Source organism: Gossypium raimondii, chromosome 4 (assembly GCF_025698545.1).
Source record: "Gossypium raimondii isolate GPD5lz chromosome 4, ASM2569854v1, whole genome shotgun sequence".
In the NCBI taxonomy this organism is placed as follows: Eukaryota; Viridiplantae; Streptophyta; class Magnoliopsida; order Malvales; family Malvaceae; genus Gossypium; species Gossypium raimondii.
Window position 1 is genome coordinate 25,324,838 of NC_068568.1, and position 21,662 is coordinate 25,346,499.

The 21,662-nt window shown below is 32.7% G+C and overlaps 2 protein-coding genes across 2 annotated transcripts; one reads left to right on the forward strand and one right to left on the reverse strand.

Moving 5' to 3' along the window:
* The first annotated feature begins 6,233 nt into the window (after window positions 1-6,233).
* LOC105766577 (RNA-binding protein CP33, chloroplastic) lies at window positions 6,234-8,262 on the forward strand. The gene is made up of 4 exons (XM_012586074.2): window positions 6,234-6,775; window positions 6,895-6,996; window positions 7,497-7,805; window positions 7,887-8,262. The coding sequence occupies exons 1-4, from the start codon at window positions 6,320-6,322 to the stop codon at window positions 8,001-8,003; spliced, it is 984 nt and encodes a 327-aa protein (XP_012441528.1). The 5' UTR covers window positions 6,234-6,319; the 3' UTR covers window positions 8,004-8,262.
* A 1,149-nt stretch (window positions 8,263-9,411) lies between these two features.
* On the reverse strand, window positions 9,412-11,156 carry LOC105766576 (syntaxin-121). The gene is made up of 2 exons (XM_012586073.2): window positions 10,278-11,156; window positions 9,412-10,036 (listed from the first exon to the last, which is right to left on the reverse strand). Exons 1-2 carry the CDS (start codon window positions 10,831-10,833, stop codon window positions 9,609-9,611), a joined length of 984 nt encoding a protein of 327 aa, XP_012441527.1. The 5' UTR covers window positions 10,834-11,156; the 3' UTR covers window positions 9,412-9,608.
* Between the last annotated feature and the right edge of the window lie 10,506 nt (window positions 11,157-21,662).

Sequence of the window (21,662 nt, forward strand, 5' to 3'; positions counted from 1 at the left end):
TGTGCAGAATTGTGGAGTTCCTAACTCGGAATTATGTAGGTATATGTGAAATAATCTTTTGTGGTATTAGATGTGTTTTATATTATATTCTTGATCTACTTTGTAGGATTACTTTGAGAAGTGCTAAATTTGTCCATGCCATTTTGCTTCGTCATATATAATTCCGCATATGATCTTGGGATTATTGTTGGTAGTTAATTAAAATGAAGATGAAACCATTTAATATGGTATTTGTGTTATTTTTAGTCCAATTTGATATTTATATTTGATAAACGTTATATATTTTGATAGCTAAAGCTAACAAGGTTAATTATTTAGTATTCAATTCAGGTTTTAGGGTTAATTTGATGAAAGTTAATTTGATAAACATTAATTATTTTTTATGGCACATTTGATTCGCTGTATTGGAATAGAGGCGTAATGGAATAAAGGCGTAATAGCAAATCAATTGTTTGGTTGAATGTAATGGAATAGAGGCGTAATAGTAATCTTGTGTTTGGTTGAATGGAATGGAGGTGTAATAGCATAATGGAAAAAACTAAAATGACTAGAATACCCTTAGCATAAATTTGTTTAGGTAAATGATTATTGTTATTGTTATTAAATTTTAATAAGATTATTAATATAAATAATAAATAATTTAATCATATTTTAACATAATTATTATTAAATATAATTTAATAAAAATATATAATTTAATAAAATATATGAATTTACTAAAATTATAATATATAATATTATAAAATATAATTTAAAATAATTATTATTAAATATAATTTAACAAAAATATATAATTTAATAAAATTCTTAGTATTAAATATTCTTAATTATATGAATTTGCTAAAATCATAATATATAATACTATAAAATATAATTTAAAATAATTATTATTAAATATAATTTAACAAAAATATATAATTTAATAAAATTCTTAGTATTAAATATTCTTATGATTGTATCAACATAATGAATTAGGGTTTTTCTTCATATTCCCAATTATGTATTCCATTTCCGACCGTAAAGCACCTTTCAACTCATCTCATCAGTGATTTTCTGTCCATTGACAAATTAGGATCCTATTGTTCGTGCATCAACAATTTCGAATTCTAAAATTTAGAACGTAAATTTTATTTTCTCAATTTCATTTTTGTTTCTAGATTTGACTTGCAGCAATTTTGGTCTTCAATGTTGTTTTCTTCGTTCATTTTAACTTTTTTTTTGTTATATTTTCTGTAGAAAGATGGATTTTTTATGATTAAACTTTTAGACATGTTTAGTTTCAATTTTTTCCACGAGCATTTAGATAAGAAAAATATTAAAACTATCCAAAAGTTACTTGTTTGCTTCAAAACGAATTATATAAGGACTAAATTGCTCATTTTTATATTAGAGGACCCAATTTGCTCTTGAATTTCTAATAGTTTAACCAACAAAAGTCTTACATGACCTAACAAAAAACCTCTCCAACTAAATTGCACGCATAACTTGTTTAGCAAGGTTCATTATATTGTGATACAAGAAAACTGATCTGAGGCAGTACATGAACTATCCTCTTTCTCCTCTAGCGTTCGGCACAACTCATCTGCTTCTTCCCTGCATTAGTAAACTGATCACTTAATTTTCTTATATAAAATTCAACATGCAAATACTATACACATTCTCTTAGACATGCTAAAGAGTAAAGACTTCAAAACATGGGGCATATACCATATACACACTTCTAGACATGTTCATTAGGGTTTAACACTACTTTCTTTGTTTTTGAACTTTTTGCAGTTCTTTATGGGACACATACTTTCTTTGTCAATGAGAAAGTTATTTAGAACGAACAGAATCGCGATCACAATAAACAAATTTAGATTTGATTTTTAAGAATAAAGAACTGGAATCAAAAAACCATAGAGACAAAGGACAAGGGGTTCGAAAGCAAAGGGGTTTTGCCAATCACCACAAAGCCCTCAATGGCTTAGTACCTCAATGTGCCGAACGCCGATGTTTCGCAATGTCGCCAACTGCATGGTGCTTGACCGCAAAATACGGTTAAAGATGTCGGGCACCTACATAAATATCTGACATTTAGTAAAAATATCGGTGTTTACCGAACAAAAGAAGAAATGGCCCTTAAATATAAATGAGGTGCTTATACTTTTGTTTGCCATCTCTTGACTTTCTCTCAGATTAATGAAGGGCTTTTCCCATCCGAAAACATAACATCTCCGAGGTCCTCCAAATACCCTCTAAGCTCGGATGTAGGAATTGTAGAGGAAGAGTTTTGCACGACACATATTAAATCTTGACCACCGATAGCCATGCCGACTATTATGTGTGTTCCATATGTCCGTATGAACCTACCAAAACACAAATTATTAGATATATAACGCATATTATACTACAACTATTGACAACAACAACAACAAAGACAATTTTATAACTTTACAATGGACTAGAGTAACTTATCCTTGCCTCAAAATTTTCCAATTAGGCAATAGAAGCACAATTATGTAACAGTTTATATGCCGAAAGTTCAATCTAATGATCAATAAATGTAATTCTACTTCTTTGAGAGAAAATGTTTAGAAATTAGCTAAAATTGCATAAGAAAGTTGAAAACACATATTGCGGCTCCTTCATCATCCCACATATAATTAGTTACACTATATTTTTACAAAGATACTGCCACATGATCGACCTAACCAGCTTGAGAACCACTTTAATTCAACATAACATTAATATATTTTCTTTAACATAGGCAAGCGTTTATAAAGTAGGGTCACCAAGACTATTTCTTCATTCATTCAAAAGCATCCGCATAATCCATATGATTTTTAATGCCAAAATGTGCAAACAATATGTGGAAAAGTTACCTAGACAAGGTCATGGATCCCAATGAGGTGGAGCAGACTTCTTAACTCGTCGTTTAGAACAAGTGAAGATGTTGTAAGGTGTAAATAATACAACGAAATAAAGTAACCATCGAAGCGAGAGTTTTGGTGTCTGCAGATCATGAAGCCAATTTCCACTCAAATCGAAGATCTTGTTAAGATACCTCAAGGAACTTTTCCTTGTATAGAAGACTTCGATTAAGTAACTCGGACATCGTAAAACAAATAAGATTTTGGAACAAATGTAAGGTACAACATCAATAAAACACCAAATTGAACAAATTGCATAATTCTATATACTTTTCTAGCCTTTTCTTTTCCGGATTTCTTCATCGCTAAGGTTACGAAGTTTTCAAAGATGATAGATGAGCTATCGATTAATATCACCATTATTAACAATTAGTTAACCTCAAGCTAGTTGTTATTTTTATTTAAGAATTCATGAACAAAAATTCATGCTTGCGGGAAGGAAGGATAGGCAAAAGTTTACGAGCCGGTGGAGACCAAACATTCATGAACAAGCAAGATGCAAAATCAACGCTGGGGTTCAACATCGTGGTTCATAATATCTTGTTACTTGTAAATAACTTCGTGGATCATTTCCATCATTGATTACATTAGACATTGTAATATAGAGATAGCCAATTCGAGAAAATTTGATGCTAATATGATATGTGGATGGTTAAATACTTGGAAGCATTGAACTATCTAAGTTAGCATTACACTTAAGGTGATTACAAGATGGTCAAAGTTTTGGAATATTTGCCTCACATGTGAGATTACTACACACAATCACAAACACATTTTGCTCAGATCCTACTTAATATACAAAGAATCGTCTAAATTATCGCCATTTCCATAGGCCGGTGAGTGTAAACCACAAGAACCAAAATTTACATTTCACATTATGCTTCACCATCCAAGAATCGTCAATGGGTACCAAAAGGTGAAATAGGAGAACACTCATACAAAGCATTAATGCAGTCAAGTTGAGCTTTCATGAAATAAAATAATATCGGTTTCTAGGTCGGGCTAACCATAAGGAGTTAAGTGCCGGAGTGAGAAGTGTAATCACTAAAAACTAGAAGGGCTCAAAATTTGCTTGGTGTGTGGTCAAAATTCAATTTTTTCAGAGAACGAGAATGAGATGTAAAATGTTAGCAAATAAAAACCTTTCTTGTATAAGGATGTCGGGCAATGGAGAAGCACCGACACGGATCTTCCCTCTCGTCTTGGTGTCCTATGGAATACGAATTGTCAAGACACCGTTGTCGAAAATGGACACGGATGATGGCGGTCGTGAGCGGATGAAGAAGAATAAGCGATCACGATGAGTGATGAAGAAGAAGCGGTTGTGGCGCCGAAAGGAAGGAAAAGTTATGGAATCGAAGAAATCAAGAAGAAGCGGTTAGAAGGGTAAAACAGGTAAAAGAAATCGGAGAACTTAATACGCAAAGAAAGCGAGCTTTCCTTAGGAATAGAAATCAGTGAATTTTGAGGATTAGGTCTGTAATGTATTAGACCCGTAATAGCAATACACTGAACCAAACAAAGGATTAAAGGGGGATTAAGTGGGGCCCACCGATTAGGGGTGTAATGGCTATGCCAATACATCCAACCAAACATGCTGTTAGGTTTGAATTTTTCATGATTTTGTTAATAAAATAAATTTAATGGTAATTGCGAATTTATTTAATCTTGTGTTTAATTTATCAAATACAATATGCTTGGTATGATTTAATTCGAGTTTTAAGGTTGATCTGATGAGAGTTAATTCTTAATATTATTAGTTAACTATAAATTTTCATCAACTTAACTCTAAAACCCAAATTCTATACTAAAAAGTTAGCACTGTTAGGGGTAAGTAAAACTCGATTCGACTCGAAAAAATCGAAAAAAAATTCAAATTTCGAGTTAAACGAATCGAGTTATTTGAGTTAACTCGAATTTTTTTTTCGAATTTCGAGTTCGAATCGAGTTGAGTTTTCGAATTCGAATAACTCGAATAACTCGAATAATTCGAATAATTCGAATATCAAATTATAATATTTTACATTTTTACCCCAAACTCCCAAACCTTTTTTACTTTTCCCTCAAAACTTTTACTCATTCCCACTTTCCTTCTAAAACTTTTACTCCCCTCCCCTCCCAACCCCCCAATCTACCCAAAATCCATTTCCCACCAAAATTTTACTCTCCCATTTATTTTTTCTCAAAATTTTACTCCCAAAAACCCTCAAAACCTTTTATTTTCCCCCAAAATTTTTACTCCCTCCCACTTTTCCCCTAAAACTTTTATTCCCTTCCCATCCCACCTCCCATCTATCCCAAACCCTCCCCCTCCAATTTTTTTTAAATATTTTCCCTCCAAAATTTTAATCCCCCTTATTTACTTTCCCTCAAACTTTTATTCCCCAAAACTTTTATTTTTCCCTAAACTTTTACTTCTCACCCTTTACTCTCAAATAAAAAATCAAAATTATCCAAAAAAATCACTAAACATAAATAGTAATAATTTTATTTATATCTACTATTTATATTATTAAATTAAATTTCACATTTTATATTATTTATATTATTGAATTGTTTAGTCATATTGAATATTTATATTAAAATTGAATTATTAATTATGCCATAAAATATTCGTGTTAAAATTTTATATTGGTATCAATTTCACATTTTATTTTTAAAATAAATTTTATTAAAAATCATATTTTACATTTAATATATTTTTAATTCTAAAATACATAGTGACAAAATATGAAGATAATTGAAACAACTAAGTAAACAAAGAAGCTAACCAGTATATAAAAAATTAATAAATAAATTATGAAGTGATGAAAGTTAATAAAAAATTTGATTAAGGTGGACAAATTTTATTACGATGGGTGACAATGATTACAAGGACTCAAAATTATTTTTTAAAATTTAACTCGAAGAAATATATTCGATTCGATTCGATTCGATTCGAATTCCATCTCACACGACTCGATTCGAGAAAACTTCAAATAAAGTTAGGATGATAAAATGAGATTCGAAAACTCGATTAACTCAAAAATTTTCGATTCGATTCGATTTGATTCGATCGAATGCTCACCCCTAAGCACTGTTACCTTTATTTACCAAAATGTTTAATTTTTATCAAATACAATACTAAATTATTTATTAAACCAAAGGAAAATTGCAAAGGAAATCCCTAAAGAAACATAATGGGTTCATGTTTTACTAGTTTCATGTGGCCCAACTAGAATCCAACCCAAAGTCGATAATCCAGATTCTGGACCAACACCAACGAAGGACACTTCAATGGAAAGACAGAAAAAAATCCTGCCGAACCTTATCCATCTTCCAGCCATTTCCCATTTTAATTCCTTTCAGAATATCCCATTTCTTTTCATTGTTTCCATTGGTCATCCATTTCTTCTCTTTGGAGAAAGATGTCAGCTCCTACACTCTCCATGGCAGCCGGTGTTGCAGCTGTCTCTTCTTCACTCTACAATAACACCAAACCCTCCTCTCTTTTTTCTTCATCGATTCACTTCCTTCCTTCAAGACTTAGCTCTAAGCAGTTAAAACCTTCCAACCTCAAAACCCAAAGCCTCAATTCCCTTCCTTTGTCTCCTAACTTATCTCTCCCACGTCTGCCCTGCTTTTCAGCAGCTTTTGACAGCTTTCAAGTTAATGAAGATGACCAAAGCAGTGGAGAAGAATACTCAGAAACAGAAACTCAAGACCTTGAAGAACAACGACAACAAGAGGAAGCTGAAGAAGATAAGGTTTCAGAGTCTGGCGGTGAAGAAGGAAAGTTGTATGTTGGGAATTTGTCTTATTCAATGACTTCTTCTGAGTTAACTGAGATTTTTAGTGAGGCTGGTAGTGTTGCTAAAGTGGAGGTTTGTGGATTTTTTTTCTTATTGTTTACCATTCGATTTTGGGTTATCCTACTTTATTTTCCTTGTTCTTTTTTTTTTCTTTGGCTAATGGCTTTTTCTTGTTTAATTTTGTTTAATAGATTGTTTATGATCGAGTTACGGATAGGAGCAGGGGATTTGGCTTTGTAACAATGGGGAGCGTTGATGAGGCCAAAGAAGCAATTAGACTGTTTGATGGATCTGTAAGTTCAATAATAGAGTTTTATTTTGACTTTCTACATTAGCCATTGCTTGAACCTTCAATTCCCAATGAAATATTATAAATGTATAGACGAAAAGACCATAAAGTAGCTTCTCCTTCTTTTTATCACTAATTTGTTTGCATTGCCTGATTAAACATTTGGTGTTGACTGTTAGAAGTACTTCAGTTTGAATTCCGGTTTTAATCATTATCTCAACTTAGTCTTAGATCAACTATGTTTATCTGTTATGATATCAGAGCAAATATTGCTCTAAAGAGCTAATATTTGGATCCTGCATGATTCATCTTCTTCTAATGGTCAGCACTCCTAAAACCACACAAAAACCCTCTACTCTTCCATCCTCTAATGTCAGATTCAATTAGATTATATGATTATTAGGTTTTCAATTGAAGGGTATTTATTTGATTTTTGGAGCACCATTTATGTGGGATATTCCATTTTGACTTACTAGTAAACTGTTTGTTCCTAATTGCTAACAGCAAGTCGGAGGTCGGACAGTGAAGGTGAACTTCCCGGAGGTCCCAAGAGGAGGTGAGAGGGAAGTAATGGGACCAAGGATTCGGAGAAGTTACACAAGCTTTATCGACAGCCCTTACAAGATCTATGCAGGAAACCTAGGTTGGCGTGTCACTTCAGAAGGTCTCAGAGACGCATTTGCTAGCCAACCAGGCTTGTTGAGTGCTAAAGTCATCTATGAAAAGGACACAGGAAGGTCTCGTGGTTTCGGATTCATTTCCTTTGAGTCAGCAGAGACCGTTGAGTCTGCGCTAACTGCCATGAATGGAGTGGTAAGAGTCTGTTACTGAATAACTCAGCATTGAAGTTTGTTTCCCTTTTTAATGTGTGTTCCAATATGGTCATGCTTGTAGGAGGTTGAAGGTCGACCTCTACGATTAAATATGGCTGCAGATAGAGCTCCACGTACTCATTTGCCTGCCGAAAATAGTCTTGAAAGCAGCGAATTGGTTTCAGGCGTCACTGTTTGATAGGTATACTAAAACAAATAGGTGATTTTGAAAGGAGGATCTAGAAAATTATGCAGATATATTACCTTTCACTTCCAGATTATGTTTCCATAAATATCATTTTCCACCTTATTCAAGAACTGATTAAAAATGTGTTGCATGTAAATCATAGAGCGAAGGGAGATGATTCACTCGACTTCTAAATTTTGGACTATATGTAATTCTACATTGTTTGAGTTATGCATATTATGACAATTCCAAAAGCAAAAATTCCCATAGACATCCATTCTGATTTGGTTAGATAGTCACTTTGATTCTTTCTTGTTGCACTAAGGTTGAGTTGGCCAATTATGAACTTTGGGTCTTGATAAATTTCTTGGCAATTCCCATGAACCATGATTTGCATAACACACGAAATACCTAAAATTGCAACCAGAAATACCTGCAAGTGTTCTAGCTGAGCAATGTCACGGATATCTTTTGAGCAAACCCCTCGGATTCCTTGGGGGTCCAATATGGAGCGGTAAGGTGTGGTCTTGGTCTTGAGAATTTTCGGTCAAGACCGGGACATCAGCATCCTGAGTACGCATCTTGATGACAGGACAGGGGTCTTAGTGAACTTCTGGCTAGACCAATCCTTCATTGGCGGAGAATGATAAATTTGTTTGGAGAGATGACACACAGAAATTTCTCAATAAAAAAGGTATACGAATTCCTTTGGGAGGAACGGTGATAATAACAAGAAGTGGAAAGCCCTTTGGAAACTCAACCTACCCTTGGAAAATTTGTGACCATTATCTCCTGCGACAGGCAATACGTCTCTTCCTCGAGGGCCATATGGTTTGGATGCCCTCTCTTGCTAGCCTTAAATTTTAACCATCATCTTTAAAAATTTTAGAATTTTATCTTGAGTATTTAACAAATATATGTGCATTAGGAGTAAATAATAAATTAAAATTTGAAAGAAGCTGATCGTATTGTTTATTAGTTGATATGCCGAATGCTGTTTATTTCCTTAAGCCAACATTCAGAGTTTCAATTTCTTAATATATTAAAATATGACAAAAGCTTATCGTATCAGTTAAAGTGGTGTTGCATTTTTTAATGTTTTGTTTTATTTTTGAATTTTTCATGTTTTTTTTAATTTTTGTACTTCTTTATTCATTTTGAATAAATATAGAGACACGATTGTTTAAATTTAAATCAACATGGAGAACCACATTCCAAATACGTATTTTTATAATTTATTTGAAATTATTTTAGGAAAGATTTTGGCATTTAAACCAAAGTGTCAAGTGGCAGCTACCATTTATTTAATTAAAAATTAAATTCCTATTCAGTCACCCACCATGGTTGAATTTGATTCCGAAAGCAAGAAACTGGCAAATATGTATATTCAGGAAACAGGTCACCCACGAACTATATAATATAATATAATATAATGGAACACTATTTCATTTAATAAACAGTAAATTATATGTAATAGTAACAAAGAAAACGGAAAAGAATTCAACCAAAAAAACTAGTTACACGGAAGAATCTATAAACCAATCCAAAGAAATAATAAGATGCAAAATCTCGAAATCTCAATGAACAATACTGCATAGCTAACATGTCAACCTAAGGTCAAGCAGTAGGTGGAGCTGGTGGGGTTGATGTTGGATTGTTGTTACCACCGCCGCCGCCACCGCCATTGTTTTCCCATGGTCTAACAGTGAACAACACCACAAATAAGACGATCACCAGCAACAGTATGATAGCATAACAAGTCCATTTCCGGGTGTTTTTCTGGTAATTCCTAGCTGTTTGAAGCCTCTCAGTTCCTCCTCTCACAAATGAATTAGCCCTATTCACATGGCTCTCGATATCATCCAATTGCTCTCCTTGAGCCTGAACCAGCACCGCCATGTCCAAGAAAACTTGATGCAATTCCTTGAGATTCTTCTCCAAATCCTTAGCAGCATCATGCCTTTCTTGAATCTCATTGATGGTGTCCAAAATTCTGCCCCTCCCTTGTTCTTGAATGGCTTTTTGCAAAAAACTCTCACTCTCTCCTTCAAATCAGAACACAAACACCAATCTGAATTGTTAATTAAACCAAAACAACTACGAATTTTAATTAAACATTACTGCACTATATGAAAATCATTCTAAGATTAGATTATGCCCGAATTTTCATTTAAATATTTCATTGATAATCAAACCAAATCATCCATGAATCCCGCAGTTTCCCGGAAAATTTCCTAGCGTAGAGCAGCTAAAACTTGAAATAGAAAAAAAGAAGATGAAGCTGACCTGTTGAAATCAAAAGATCAAGAGTTTTCTCATCTGGGTTTTCTCCTGTAACCGTGAAATATCTTCTTTGAACAGTTTCTCTATACTCTGACGAGATCTTTTCCCTCAACCCATTAAAACTCTCCATAGAATCCTTCAACTTCTTTCTCAGCCCGTTCACAACCGACGTCCTCGTCCTGTCCGAAGAAGAACCCGGTCCACAGCCAGGTAAACTCCGGTTAGAAGCGTTGGAGCGGTCAAGCGCTTCCAACCTAACCTTAATGAGCTTGGCCTTTTTCAAGGCCATGGCTACATCAGCATCCATCTTTGCTCTCAATTCTTTCACGGCTTTCGCATTGTGCAACGTCTTGCTTCGCTCGTGAGACGCTGAAAGGTCGTCGTTTAGCCTCTCGAGTTCTTTGAGCTCGTCTTTGATGGACTCGACGTCTTCGAAGAACTTGTCGAGGTTAACACCGCCAGAGGTGCAGGAGGACTGAGTCATCTCGATTACAAGGTGATCAGGGGACGCCTCTTCGCTCCGGAAGCGAGAGAAGGAGCCTGAGAACAGATTGTTCATCTTGGGGATTTCAGGATCAGAAAAAAATTATATGAATATGGGTGCAAAAGAAGGGTGTATCAAGTCATAAACATGAAAATCTTGATCAGAAAAATGGGATTTTGAGAAAAGGGTGAAAAACAGAGATTTTGAAGGTTGAAGGAGGCAGCTGAGGGGGAAGGTGGGGTTTTGGTCAATGAAGTCTCGAGTTTCAACAAAGGGGGGTTGAAGAAGTCAAATGGGGAAGGAGAAGGTAAGATAAACATATAATTGTTTATTGTTTTTTTAAATAGGAAGGAAGTACAGATTTGAAAGGGGAAAACGAGGAAACATCTTGGAAAGGGGAAGAAAATAAAGAGGGTCATGACTGAGTCAGGAACCGAGTCTACCAATGTTCTTACGAAGAATAGTTGAGGGGGGCAAAGGGAAAACGCGTTGGGGGGCGGGAAGATTTTTGGTTTGGGTAATTGATTTGATTTGATTTACTAGTAATTTGTTCATACTCTTAAGCATAAACTTTAAATTTTAGATGGATTTTAATTTAATTTGTAGTTGTATATAAAAATTTTAATTTGGTGTAATTATACATATTAAATTTTAATTATGGTTTAAATATGTACTTGAAATATTATTTATATATGTAATATATAAATATAAAATGATGTTATATCAATAATTGTGTTAATAATTTATTAGAATTGAATCAAATCAAAGTTTCATATATAAAATTACACAAAATTAAAATTCATGTATACAATTACACATTAAACTATAATTCATAAATAGTTTTGAGATTTTTTTTAGAAAAATAAATTCTGGTTTGAAAAAGGCTTTTGTTTGTGAGGAAATCAATCATTTGAATAGTTTAACAACTAAAAATTAGGTAAATACTAGCTGAAACGTGTAATTTTTATTTTTATAAGTTTTAGGAATATTTTTATTAAATTCAATAAAGTAACATAATGTGACGAAATAAAGAAGAAGACAAACTAAACTCAAGCTAATAAACTTACTCATACATTTCCTCTTATATCCCTCTTTTATTAGCAAAAGAAATGACCATCTAAATTAAGATTTGGCAAAAAATCATTTAAAGAGGCAATAAAACCATCCTAACTAAAGAATGAATCATTTTATTAGCTTTTCGTGCCCAAGAAAATAACAATTTTAAACTTATATCCCAAACTCTAAATCATCGTTACCTTACCTTGATAGCACATTCAACACTTCCAAGCAATCCAATTCAAACGCCCCTTTACAGCAAAAAATTCAGCCAATCCGGGTTCCAATAATGAGCAAATATACCTTAACATACGCTTAATCATTGTCCCCAATTTCCACTGCAAAACTTGTAGAGTTTTCATAACAACATCTATGTTGCACTGTAGCCAACCTGTACCAATAAAAGACAAAGTTGCTGATCGAGGTTGGGCAACATGTTCAGCATCACTTATCTTTCGAAGAACATAACAACAACATGGATAATTTGAGCTGAACCCAAGTTCTTAGCTTCCAGTAGGGTAAATCGCGATGGAACCAAAGGCTCCACATAATCATTAAAGTGTGCTCCACTTTTTGATCATCATGCAAAGACATCAAACTCATTATAATCTTATGCGAAGACGATTAGGTGAAATCAACTCCAACTTGTTGCCAACCTTTCTAGGCTTTAGACCAGAAAATTAAAACATGATCTGATGTTTCATCTTCTCCACATCATGAATAGAAATGTTGACTCCTTTTTCAGCCAGTTATGCCTCATATTTTTTTTAGTTAAACTCTGTTTCTAGTTTCAACTTAAATTTTGATTAATATAAATTATTTTAATATAATTTGAATTACAAATTTAGCTTATAAATAGGTAATTTTTCACACTAAAAAAAACACATTACACATTTAGGTATTAACTTTTACAAGCTTTTAAAGAATTTTATATTTACATTTTGAGGGTTCTTATTTTGGGTTTCGGGGTTTAGTTTTATTTTCATATTTTGTACTCTTCGTTTTTGTCATTTTAGTAAAATTATCTTTATCTGTGATTTTTTAATTTTTTAGGAGGGTTTTTCCTCATAAAATATTTGTGTTCGATCTTTTAAATTTTTTCGTTATTTTACTTGTTCATTGCTTAACTGGGTTTATCCCAACACTTAGTAGGGATAAATTTATGAAGAAATCTCCAAGTAAAAATTTTAACCTTTGGTGGTAATAGACAGTTCCATAATCGATGCTAAGGGCCTTCAAGAATATATATAAAGAAATAGTGATATACATGTTAAGAGCCATCCTATTCTTGACTTCATACAATAAATACCATTTTGATTACAATGTCAAATGAAACATCTTGACCCTTGTGAATTGTTATGGGAATCTTATAGTTTCGACTTGCATCATATTGCGTCAAGATAACAGCTTAAACTTGTGTCCCGTGAAATGCCATTTTCATGAATTAGCTCTTGCACCTTAATATTCTACATACCAATCAATGGTATTGAATCAACAAAAAAAAAAAAAACATTAGCATAATCACTAATCCAAGAATCATTAAAGACTTCCATAGTTGAACCATGCCCAATCACCAATGAAATCCTTTAGTAATAGGTTGCTTAGTAGCATAGATACTCCTCCAAATAAAGGAAGGGTTACAGCCTTCATTAGCATAAAAAAATACCTTGTGGAAAATATCTAGGTTTGAAAGCTCTTCTAAAGCCTTCAGTGCACAAAATAAAAAGACAAAGAGACAATGAGTCTTCTTGTCTTAGGCCTCAATTAAACAAACAGGTCTCACCTCACTACCATTAAAAGAGAGAATAATTCACTACCGTTACACAAAGCATAATCCAATCAACCCACTTTCTTGCAAAACCCAGTTTTAACATGATAAACTTTAAGAAATTATGGTCAACACGGTTGTAATCTCTACAGATATCAGTTTTTAAAGCCAGTTCACCTACATTTCCCCTTCATTTATTCTTCATATAGTGAATAATGCCAAAGGCAACCAAAATATTATCAATAATTAGACCACTTGGAACAAAAGATGACAGCATGGGCGAGATGATACTAGGAAGTATATTCTTTAACTGATTAGCTAGTACTTTCGTAATAATTTTATATAGTACATTACATAAGGCAATGGGGCATAAGTCCTTCATACAAGTAGGCTATCTTTCTTAGTAATTAACACCATATTAGTATCATTAAGCAAGGAATTTGCACTCATTTACGGAAACAATCATATCTCAAGTTACAGACCTCAAAATCAAGTAATTCAAAACTCGTTTAAAAGAGGGCTCTAAGATCTAAAATTTGGGCACAATAATCACCCAAAAAGATTGTCATAAGGTTCTATCAAATAAAGTCAAAATTACCCCTATGAAATCTAGCGATTAAACTCGTTCTTGTAAGGAACCGCACTACTTTATGAAAACAACCATATCTCAAGCAAAGTACCTCAAAATAAGATGATTAAAAATTTTCTTTGAAGAGAACTAGAAGAACTACAATTTAGGAATAAGAATCACCAAAAAGAATATTGAAATGTCTAGTCAAATTTGACCCTATAGAATCCTACAAGATTGGTTTTAGATTCTCACGAAACATCAATCTTTTCTTTTAACTGGTTGAATCTTCTCCACTATTCTCTAACTAATGGATCACGCGATGTATGGGCATAATTCCAAACACAAGCACAAATATTGGATTAGAACTCTCTAAAGAAAACCAATTCTTGAACAAACTCTTTCTCTCTCTTTCTCTCTCTATTTGTTGAATAAGTGAATTGGTAACTAAGGAATTTTAGTTATCAATTCAAGGATTTTCATCAATCATTAATCTTTTATCTTTATCCAGTACAAGATATTTATATAGAAAGATGATTAGAGTTCGAATTATTTAGAATTTACTAATAAAATAAAAAGTGCTAGGTTGAGTATAATAGTAATGGGCGACAAGCATATTCTGCAAGGACTCCCTATGCCGCCCACCTTGCTTTCTTGGGTGGCAAGGCCTCTTCTCCCTTATGTGTTGGCTTATTTTGACCTTTTTTTTTTTTGGTCACTTTAAAGCCTACATATGTATAATTTTAGTTAATAAACCAAAATTAGTTACCCTGCTAAATAATTTGCACAAGCCTTATTTTAATTCCTTTAAAGTCATGACAACTTTATCGTATTAAAGTGCTGATGTAACTTTATTTAATTAAATTTATTTCATTGCTAATAATTAGATAACATGATTTCTTAATTTAGTGCATTAGGTTTTATCATTTAATCTAATTAAATGGATATCTAATGTGATTAATTTAACCCCATATAAATCTAATCATTAAAATGAGAAACACCTATTACTCTAATGAATAAATCTAGTGAACCATTTCTCCTTGTTCAATTATTTACGGTTCCATACAACTGTTCATGTTAAATGTAATCCGTTAAAAAGTTGAGCTAACGGAGGGATCGGTTGAACTTATATAATTAAGTCTTAAATAATTTGTAATTAAGTTTCAAATATTTGTCTATTAATCCCAAATTATTTAGTTATAGAATCATTCCACTAAAGTACCATGGCTATTTCCATTATGGGTATATATACCTAATGCACTGCAAAAGCGAAAGATTAATTTGATAAATTTCAAGAGTATTGTGCGAAAGTGGAGAAATAATTAAGTTTACCCATAAAGACACTTTAGTCCAATCGAGGTGGGGAATATTTATCGGATGAGTTCTTAACATACCTTAGAGAGTATAGGATATTATCCCAGTTAACTGTATCGAGAACTCCACAATAGAATGTCACAGTAGAGAGAAGGAAAAGAACCTTTTTAGAGATGGTTTGTTTAACGTTAAATTAATCATAATTTTTTATATTCTTTTGGGGATATGCATTACAAATGACTTGCTATATTCTAAATGATGTTCCAACTAAGGTTGCACTTAAAATTCCGTACGAAATGTGGCATTGTAGGAGGCCAAGCATAAATCATTTTAGGATTTAGGGCTACCCAACCCATGTGTTGGATAAAGATGCAAAAAAGTTGGATCCACAGACAAAATTATGAATGTTTGTTGGCTATCCTAAAGGAACGAAGGGTGGTTTGTTCTATAACCTAAAAGATCAAACTATAAAAATGTCGACTCGTGCTACTTTCCTTAAGGAAAGCTACATGAATGAATTTAAAACCCGAAGTAGAATAGTACTAGAGGAGCTTTTGGGAAATACACAAAGCCCTTTAGTTTCGATTTTAGATCCAACTCCTAATAGTAAACCTACAAATAATCAGTAGCATAGGGAGCCTCATCGTAGTGGGAGGGTCTATTGTAGGCTTGATTTCTTCCAATCTAGTTGAACTATTTTTAACTTTACAATTTGCCAAATAAGAAGATGATGACCCCCTCACATTTGATGAAGCGATGCAGAGTGTTGATTCTAAGATCTGAAAAGTAGTTATGGAACCTGAGATGGATTCCGTAAAATCCAACTTAGTGTGGGAATTCGTAGACTTACCGAATGAGATAAAACTCATAAGGTGTAAGTGGATTTACAAGAAGAACATGAATACAAAAGCAAAGGTTTAAACTTACAAGACCAAACTTGTAGAAAAGGGTTACACTTAGAAGAAAGCCAGTACGAAGAATCCTTCTCTCTAGTAGTTATTCTCAAGTCAATCTGCATTTTATTATCCATTAAGGCAACTCTTGATTACAAGGTTTGGAAAATGGATGTCAAGTAGTGTTTTTGAACGACTATCTTGAAGGAACTATCTACAAGGTGAAACCCACTACATTTATAGCTAAAGAAAACAAGTATAAAGTTTGTAAATTACTTACGTCCATATATGGATTTAAGCAAGCATCCCGCTCATTGAATCAAAGGATTGATCAAGCAATCAAAACATTTGACAAAAATGTTGACGAACCTTTTTTTATAAACATATTATGGATGGAAATGTGATCTTTCTAGTTCTATATGTCGATGACATTCTACTAATAGGGAATGATGTAGGTGTTGGAAAAATGCAGTTTAAAAACAATTTTCTGTCATAGTGGGAAATTAAAATTTTGAAAATCGAGTTGATTTGTGATATTTATAGCAATAAACTTTTTTCAAAAAGTACTTATGCTTTATGTAAGATAGATTCTATACGTTCTTGGCTTTCAATTGAATGACCTTCTCCGCTATTCTTGTACCACAAATCACTTCGAGTGTGAGCTCGAACAATCACAAATCAAAAACAGAACCAGAAAAAAATTATCACTTTTAGTAGGAAAGTAATTCTATCTCAATAAAAATCGGTAGAATTATTATTCCCAGAAAATAGAATTTATACCTAGAAATTAATTTCTCACTATTTTCAGATAGAATAACAATATTGAAAATTGTTGTATGTATAGCTCTATTAGTACCATCTATTTATAGGGAGATATGGGAGAATCATGTTTGAATTAATAAAATACAAATAATATTCATTTAATAAAAAAACACTAGTCTTCTAGTTTAACTAAAAGAATGGGGCAACACACCTTAGTTAAATATACTAGGGTTGTCGCCCCTCATAAGTATTATGAGGGAATTTTGGGTCTCTCCTAGTTTAATAATGTAACACCATAGGCAAATCCCACATCGGCAAAGCATGGGAGAGACTCGGGCTAATAAAGGGGTAGCAACACTTAAGTGGTAAGAGGCCTTTTGGGGCTATGTGGGCACTCCCAAGAACAAAGCTGTGAGGCATATGTGCATCCAAAGCAGATAACATCTTACAAAGCTGGGTGTTGGCTATAACAAGACGGTTGTAGAATGTAACAGCTCGGTTTAGACCCTAGACGGATAGTGGTTTCGGGACCACAAATCCGAGTCAGAAAAATATTTTAATATTATTTTTCATGCTTATAGTATGTGAATTGACATGTGTGAAATTTTTGTGAATTAATTTTATCGTTTGTGTGCCGATTTGTGTAAAAGGACTTAATCGCGTAAAATAAAAAAGTGGCTAGCTATTTGTTAAAGTGTTTTATTGTTATGGATTTTCTAATGTGGAGTCCTTATGTTGATATTTAGGCATTATAATTATGCATGGACACATTTAGACAACCATTATAAAATTTATAATTAAATACTTAAGGTTAAAATAGTAAAAAGTAAAGTAATATGTAATAAAATAAATAAAACATGTTAGTGGATGATTCGTTCATCCATATTGCCGAATCTTGAAAGAAAAAAAAGAAAGAAATAAGCAAGCTAGGGTTCGTCCGTTTCAATCTTTGATTAAGGTATGTTAGTTGATCGGTTTTTGATAATTATTATGCTTTTGAGATCGTTGCTTTGTGTTTTAGCTAGCCCATGCTCTAATTTTTGGTATTGTTGATGAATTTGAAATTTGCCATTGATGATAGATTGTGGTGTTTGTTGTTTGATGATGGAAAATAAATCTTTGATGTTTGATTATTATGTTTAATTAAGTGATTTTTGATAAAAATCCAAATTGGGGATTTATTTGTGAAATTAGAAAATTTAAGGGTCAAAATGTGAAATAAATAAAATTAATGGGCTGCTAGGGACATAGGGAGAATTCGGCCTAACTAGATTTTAATGAAATTTTGAGTATTTTGTGTTGTTTTGAAATAGGGACTAAATTGTGAAAATGTGAAATGTTAGGGGCTAAAGTGGAAAATGCCCAATTATATGTTTTTGGATGTAATTGAAGGAATTTGTAATTAAATAAGTTAAATTTGAATTGATTTAGATCAAGAAAAGAAGAAATTGGATTTGGATCGGGGGAAGTCGAAAGTTGTTGATTAGTCGTTCCGGTCCGTTTGTGTCAGTACGAGGTAAGTACATAAGTAATTATATATCATTAAATTTGAATGTATATATTTTATAAGTGCCGAATTTAATTATTACAAATGTATGTGTATATGCCGAATTGAATTAAGCATGGGAGTATTACTTATGAGTTTGAATCGATCGAATTACGACGTCCAAAAGCCCTGTACGAACCATAGGAATAGTTAGGATACTTATGTCATGATATAGGATTTCGATATGTGATTACGTGTAAGACCACGTCTGGGACGTTGGCATCGATTTGCGATTTACGTGTAAGACCATGTCTGGGACATCGACATCGTATAGGAGTTCGTGTAAGACCCTGTCGGGGACAGTGGCATCGATATTTGATTTCATGTAAGACCACGTCTGGGACGTTGGCATTGAATGAGCTTTTTGAGTTATCTGAATATCCTATTTAATTCCAAAGGGTTCAACAGGCAATATCGAGTTAAGATCGAATGTAAAAATGAGCTAAATGGTTCAGGTACGTACAAAGTTAAATGATTATGAAAAAGGTAAGAGTTGATATATGATGTGATCATAAGAATTACATGAGAAATGTGATTGTACATGTGTATGGAACTAATTAGATTCGGTTATTTCAAATTGAATTATGGATGTATTCGTGATGTTTTATTTGCTTATGACTTACTAAGCTATTCAAGCTTACTTTGTGTGTATATTCGACATTTTATAGATTTTTGAAAGCTAGCTTTGAGCTCGAGGATCATCAAGGATCATCGTCACACTATCAACTATTATCTGGTACTTTTGAAGTTTGTAATTAAGACATATGGCATGAATAGGCTAGTTTTGATATGTTTGGGTTTTGAAATTTTGTGTATAAATAACCATGCAAAAATGGCTTGATCATGATGTTAATGTTTGTGATAATTTGGTCATGTTTTAAGCTTATTATGGAAGTATGTTTCATGGTATATAATGCATAAGTTCTTATAAACTAAGTTAGGTATAATTGATGGTTTGTATATTGGTTGATTAGGTATGATTTGTGAAGGCAAAGTATGCATATAATTTATGCTTGAGTGGTTAGTTATTTAGGTTTGGTTTATAAATGGAAAATAACGAATATGTTTCACGTAAATGTCGTTAATCTCATGTGAAATTTTAAAGTGAAATTTTGATGTTTGCATTAGGCTATGAAACGGTATAATTAGATTAATAGTGAATGGTAATATTAGTATAAATTTTGAGGTTAATTTTGCTAGCGAATGGAAATGAAAATTTGTTATGTATGTTTAATTTTGATATGATGCAAAAATAATGAATTTTGGTATGTTTTAATTTGGTAGATATGTTTAAAAATGGCTCAATCGGTTATGGTAATATGCGCATGATTTTTGTAATGTGAAAAGAGGTATATTTGGTCATGTGATAATGCTAGCTAATATCTTTTATGTTAATGAATATTATGACATGTGATATGATTGGTATGGATTAAAAACGAGGATGGGTATAGATCTGCAAAATGGTATGTTAACATTTAGTTAAAGAAATGAACTTGTACTATAGGAAGTATTAATGCTTGTTTGGTTCATGAGATGAAAAATGTTGGTTTATGATTTAGTCATTCGCATGCTATGAAATATAATGGTCATAAGGTTCGAATTATGTATCTATAAAGCATATGTAGCATGGTTTTGATGCAAGCTATTTGATTCGAAAATTTGATTATATCCATAATATTGATATGGTTGAATTTTGAAACATGGTTTGTATATGTAATATGATTAATAATGCATGTTTGATTTTAATTGGTTATGTGCTTATATATATACGAGTTTGACTTATACGAGTGAGTGGATGATTGCTATTTGAATTTGATTGAAAATTATTATAAAAAAAATTCGTGCTTGAGTTAATATAAATTGTTCATAAATTGAAAAGAATGATTGTTCTGAGTTGTGTTTAGGTCAGTAATGCCTCGTGACCCTAATCCGGCGACGAATACGGGTTAAGGGTGTTACCTAGAATGATGTACTTGAGATCAGTTTCGAAATCGAGGCTCAAATTTAAAAGATATGACAATTTCAATTTTAATGACTAAATTGAATAAAATGCAAAGCTTTAGGGAGCTTTCAAAAATTGAAATTGAAATGTCATATGCCTAAAATAGGATGATATAAGATATTTGTAATTGATAAATTGAAATAAATTATCATATAGATCGGGAATTGAACCAATCAAAGGATAATCGAGGAAAAGATAAAATTACGGATTAGTCCTCGACATCTTGTTGTTGTTGTTTTTCTAGGTAAGTTCATAGGGTGTATTTACATGTAATTGTAATGTATATATATTTGAATTATGATTTTTTTTGTTTAAATGTAATTTTAATTGTTTAAGATTTGGTACAAAAGGTGAGAGATGAACTAAATTGTAAAGAAATGGTCATATGTACTAAATGTGCTCGAGTGAACGTATACAAGGATAGGATACAATTGGCACACCAATAGGGTTATTTGTACACTGGTATGGGATATATGTGATGGTATGGAGTTATTGCCGTAATGGTTGGCCTTGCAATGCTACCGTGCACCATGTCTAGATTTGGTAGCGCATAATCTCTTAAAGTATGTTCTTCTCGAACCATTTGTGGGTCTTACGATAATTGTGGCGGTGGTGGTAAGTCTTGTAGGTTAGGTTCGTCGAAGAGCGGATTGTCTCATGGTGTTTCCCACAACAGGTGCATTATTTTGCATCTGTTGTTGTTATTGTTATTGTCGACAATTTTTGCAAATTATTCTTTCTGAATCAGTAGCTGGCTCTATAGGTGTGCCCTTACTCTAAGTCATACACTGAAACCATAAAAAAAATCAGTAAAGAGAAAAAAAACTAAAACTAAAACCGTATCTATAATTTAAAAATTTCCTAATTCTTTTATTAAATGTAAAAATTAAAACTAATTTAGTAGTGTTGCCTCCCCGGCAACAATGCCAAAAACTTGACCGCCTCCGGACATCATATAGATGTTAGGCATTTTCAGCAAGTATACGGGTTAGGTT